At 42.9% G+C, this 5,088-nt stretch overlaps 1 protein-coding gene across 1 annotated transcript; it reads right to left on the bottom strand.

Moving 5' to 3' along the window:
• Positions 1–1,392: 1,392 nt before the first annotated feature.
• Positions 1,393–4,207, bottom strand: LOC130912533 (uncharacterized). Its single transcript, XM_057830675.1, has 2 exons — positions 4,100–4,207; positions 1,393–3,925 (listed from the first exon to the last, which is right to left on the bottom strand). Exons 1-2 carry the CDS (start codon positions 4,190–4,192, stop codon positions 2,174–2,176), a joined length of 1,845 nt encoding a protein of 614 aa, XP_057686658.1. The 5' UTR covers positions 4,193–4,207; the 3' UTR covers positions 1,393–2,173.
• Positions 4,208–5,088: the final 881 nt, after the last annotated feature.

The raw sequence follows: 5,088 nt of genomic DNA, 5'->3' as shown, positions 1-5,088 counted from the left end.
TAACAATTATTATTATTTTAACATCGCCAAAGAAATTGCCAGCTTCGTCAGGTTTTTAAATCATTTATTTCAGAACGTGTGCAACACAAAATGCCGACTGTCCGCCACCGCTGAACAAGTAAAGTGAAAAAAGTCCTCCCTCACTCTGACACGTCAGCCACACGGTGCGTTCAGGTGCACCACGCAAAAATACATCTGCCACATTGCAACCCCATTCGTTACATTATTACAGGTATTATTACTGTTCCCATTATTATTATTCCGATTTGTATTCATATATATATTTTTTTTGCTTTGTGTAATTGCTATTTGCAATAGTAGCAGCAGTATTTGTTAGGGCCTCGGCCCCGCCCTCCTAAGACCTGGCCCCCATTGGGCAGGCGTGTTTTTATTGATTTGCAGGTTGGAGGCCAGACGGGTGGAGCGGCCACAGCTGCTGGCAATACCAATCTGCCATTTTATAAGCCAGTGGACGCCACTACCCCGTCGCCCGATCAACTCGTCTGTTACTCACATCAGTTGTATCTCGCATTCCTTACATGATATCTTTGCTCAGTGGCTCACGACTACCTTGCTTTCATCCCAGGTCCTGTTTTCTGCGCGCCCCTACGTCGGATTCCACGCCTGCCTCCCCTCCGAGCCTCCTCGTCAGCTCAACTACCCCGAGCCAAGCAAACTTCCACCCGCCACGCTCTCTCTCGTGATCGCTAATAAAATACTACTTGCCAGAACCCGTTTGTCTGCACTGGGATCCCTTCTGCTCACGCACACTCTAACGGTATTTATTAAGAATTTAGTGTAGGTTTTCGGGTTACGGAACAAATTAATGGAACTATAATGTATTCTTATGGGGAAATCCTGCTCGACATACGACCATTTCAACATACAAAGAAGGTGCTGGAACAAATTAACTTCGTACGTAGAAGTACCACTGTACCGGGACTTAACCTTAGTTCAGCATATGTTTGAAAAGGGTTTAAGTTTCATGTGAAAGGTAAGCGGTAAAGAAAATGAATGAGTTAACAGTTGGTCACTAGTATTTGCTTTGACTTGCCTTACTTATTTTACACTGCCGTACACTCCTATGGAATAAAACTTTGACCAAGTTTTCAAATACATGTTTCTAGGCTCCATAATATCGAAGACAAAGCCATGCGCTTGTGTGCTGTCAGTGGAAAAACACTCTTAAGTGTGAACAAATAATAAAGAAATTTGAGAAAATGTGACCTCATCCCTTGTACTTTGTGGTGCTAATCTGATTAAGAATATCACAATCAGGTTCGGTACAGAGAAGTCATACCATATTCACTGAGTTGATATCATTTTTATTTTGCACCATTAAAAAAAAAACAAAATGACAAAATTGTCATTAAAATGTGTTTTCCATTTGAATTGAAATTCTAAAATAATGTGTCATTGTATGTCAGCTCTTAATGAGGCCCAAAAAAAGAACACCGGTTGAACCTTATTAGGTCAAATTGTCCAAAGTCACAAGTGTCATTCAATACCATGGACGGAGTTCCTCATTCCCTGACATGTGCCATAACCTTCTGCACTTTTTCGGGGCTGTCATTTCATCTCACACAATTTAATCCTGTTCATTGTTTGGAGGTTTTTTATTTCACTCCTTGATATATTTTACAAGATGTGGCCTGTCAGATCAAGCCACCAGTTTCTCTCTATGACTCCCCCTCACTTTTTAAAGGGGCAGTTTAGAGCAGTTTTTTTGGGCTATTGTCTTTAAACTGAGGTTCTTCCCCAAAGTTTTAAACATGTGGTGGTACAACCTTCTTGATTGGAGCGTCCCAGCCAAGTTACTTTTCATGTCAAAACCCCTGGGAACAATTAGTTGCAGGCATTCCCGGATAAACATGTCCTGCAGATGTTCCAGTCTTGTTTTACAATACGTCACAGCACGATGTCTGCTTTGTTATGAGTTTTTCATGACATCCTCCTTGCAAATGACTCTGATGTCCTCACCTTGAAAAATTAACTTGTGTTAATTTACTAGTTACTTATTCTAAAAGTAACTTAAATAACTAGTTATCTGATTTAAAAGGTATCTAAATTAGAATGACTTTTTCTTAGTTGACTACCCAGCTTCTCCTAAAAATGACAACCAGGCTTCAATTAACACAAAATACGACGCCAATACGAGCTCAGCAGGAAAGTGTTATAAGTAGTCTGGACTAAAACATGTGAAGGGTCTCTTGAGTGTGTTGCCCACAGTGGAGAAGACCCTCTTGATTTTGCTCTGCTCATCTGCTCCATCGTGCCAGCTGTTGAGCGTGTTGGTCAATTGTGTCAACACAGCTTCATCAAAGGACATATCATCTGACAACAATGCTTCGAGCAGCTTCTCCTGAGAGCCAAACTGTTTGAAAAGATATTTTAGGACTACCTGGACGAATCTGCTGCAGCTGACCATGTTCTCCCCCGCCAAAAATGACAAGTTGACATTTAGCACTTTTTGAGAGAGACGTCGTATGACAACAAACACGTCATCCAGCTGTAGACTTTTGCGTGTCTTCTTTGGGAAGTATTTAACCAAAGTCATAATCAACATGCTGACAAAGTTCCTGGACATCTCTCGTAGCAAAGCATCTGGGTAGTCCTGTTGGTCACATCTGGATGGAGAAACGTCTGACTCATCTGATTCGGTTTCTGTGCTCATGATGTTGGCAATGAGAGTGTCGATGTCTCTTAATGCGCCACACACCTCATCGGCGCTGGCCTTACGCTTGCTTGGTTCCATCTCCATCCAAAGGAGCACCTGCTGCAAAAACTTCCCTACGCAATCCTCGACAATTTTCTTCATGACCTCTGGTTCCTGGGCTCTTCTCTTCTTGCGTCTGTGTGGTGATCGCCTGTCCGAAGTCCCAGTTGCGATGCTGGCCCTGATGAAATCATAAATTTTATCACTCAACTGTCTGGAGAATATTGTGATGTCATCTCTTAGGCTCTCCATGTTCTGGCTGACTTTTGGTCTTTCCATAGGAAACTTTGTGTACAGGTCCTCTACTTTATCAACTATTCCCTCAAAGTTTAGAGGTGGAGGACTGCCGGGCGTCTCGAGGTTAGAGGCCTGCTGATGCAATGTGCTCCCTGAGACAGTAGAGGGCTGAGCCCCCACAAGGAAATCAGACTCCTTTTGAAGATCCGTAGCGGTACAATCTGTCACCAGTTTTGTAAACTGATTTTTCGAAAACTCTACAAAGCTGCTTTTACGGATGACCTCCTGGCGAGGTGTTGGCTCTCGAGAAGAAAAAAAGTTGGTCAAGGTGTTCTGGATCAGCCTCAGGTCAAAGTGAGGACAGAGTGATGCATTGCTTTTTTTCTTGTTGGTAGAATAGTGAAGGTCACTCCTAATTGTCGTGACAATGTTGGATGCTGTACCGTGAAGATCTGCGGAGGTTTTTGGTTGGGAACACTCAGGATCGGACTCTTCAGGGTCTGTCCATTTACGGAGGATTTCACTCACTGCCTCTGTCGTTTCTTTGACGCTAATGGCTGATTTTGGAGTGTTAGACATCTTTACACTCCGAGGTTCCTCATCGTCTGATTCCACAGATTGACTGGTTTTTGGACGCCAGCATGCCCCTAAACATCTTGTAGTGGATTTAACGCGGGCCAGGTAAGACCACAGAGCCCCACAGCAGAGCTTAACCATCTTGTATAGAACCTCCAGTTTGCTAAATGTCCCCGGGACGTAGATGGCCACTGGCTCGGTGTCAGGTTCAGTGTCAGAGGCAAACGCCAATGTGCGGTTGACCCTCGTAGAAATTTCAGTTGACATCATTGAATCCAGCTTGCTGGCATAGTCACATGGCTGCTCGGGAACGCTGAGCGCTGACGCGAAGGCTGTATTCATGGCACCGTCCATGACTGGGCTCATGCTTTTGGGCCTCACTCTAGCCACCCGCTCCTGGAACAAAGGCAGGATGACTTTAAGAGTGTCAGCTGAGAGTTTCTGAGCAATCTCCGTGCACATATCAGCCAATATGGCCCCTGTGTCAGAGTCAAATTGTCCGGCAGCTAGCAGACACCACTGCGGCGAAGAAATTTTATCAAAATGTTTCGTCACAATTAGGTGGAGAACCTGTTGATAGTCTGTACAATCCAACTCCATTCTCACACATTCTTTCGCGTGCCTCTTCTGGTGACCAATCAGCCAAACTAAATGATGACACATTCAAACAGGCCAAAGTTGTCCAGTTTCTCACCCTATGACAAAGGAAGGCTTTTATAGGCAATCGAAAAATTTGCTTTATGATGTCAGTGTGTTGTTCTGACTCATTGTGATGATATGGTATGCCACCACAACTTCCTGTCCAGTTGATGATGTCACTTTTCTCTTGTATGAAAGTTGTGGCTATGACACAATTCCAGTTTGAAAGAAAAAATACAGCTTCATTGTCATTGTTTCCTTTTATAATGCAAACATCAGAGTCAATCACTCTAAGTACTTTGATTGCAAGTTACTACAATAGAAGGATGTTGGAGTTGGTATTATGCGTGAAAAATGTGTTGAATATACAGTGCCTTGCAAAAGTATTCGGCCCCCTTGAATCTTGCAACCTTTCGCCACATTTCAGGCTTCAAACATAAAGATATGAAATTTAATTTTTTTGTCAAGAATCAACAACAAGTGGGACACAGTCGTGAAGTGGAACAACATTTATTGGATAATTTAAACTTTTTTAACAAATAAAAAAACTGAAAAGTGGGGCGTGCAATATTATTCGGCCCCTTTACTTTCAGTGCAGCAAACTCACTCCAGAAGTTCAGTGAGGATTTCTGAATGATCCAATGTTGTCCTAAATGACCGATGATGATAAATAGAATACACCTGTGTGTAATCAAGTCTCCGTATAAATGCACCTGCTCTGTGATAGTCTCAGGGTTCTGTTTAAAGTGCAGAGAGCATTATGAAAACCAAGGAACACACCAGGCAGGTCCGAGATACTGTTGTGGAGAAGTTTAAAGCCGGATTTGGATACAAAAAGATTTTCCAAGCTTTAAACATCTCAAGGAGCACTGTGCAAGCCATCATATTGAAATGGAAGGAGTATCAGACCACTGCAAATC

Source organism: Corythoichthys intestinalis, chromosome 2 (genome assembly GCF_030265065.1).
Source record: "Corythoichthys intestinalis isolate RoL2023-P3 chromosome 2, ASM3026506v1, whole genome shotgun sequence".
NCBI lineage: Eukaryota > Metazoa > Chordata > Actinopteri > Syngnathiformes > Syngnathidae > Corythoichthys > Corythoichthys intestinalis.
This window is presented reverse-complemented; position numbering and strand designations above follow the sequence as displayed.

What these genes read in the sequence shown, in the direction of transcription:
- LOC130912533 (XM_057830675.1), bottom strand. Translation starts at nt 4,192, where the DNA reads ATGTGTCATCATTTAGTTTGGCTGATTGGTCACCAGAAGAGGCACGCG. An exon ending in ATTGTACAGACTATCAACAG is followed by an intron (nt 3,926 to 4,099) that starts GTTCTCCACCTA and finishes CCTTTGTTCCAG; the next exon opens with GAGCGGGTGGCTAGAGTGAG.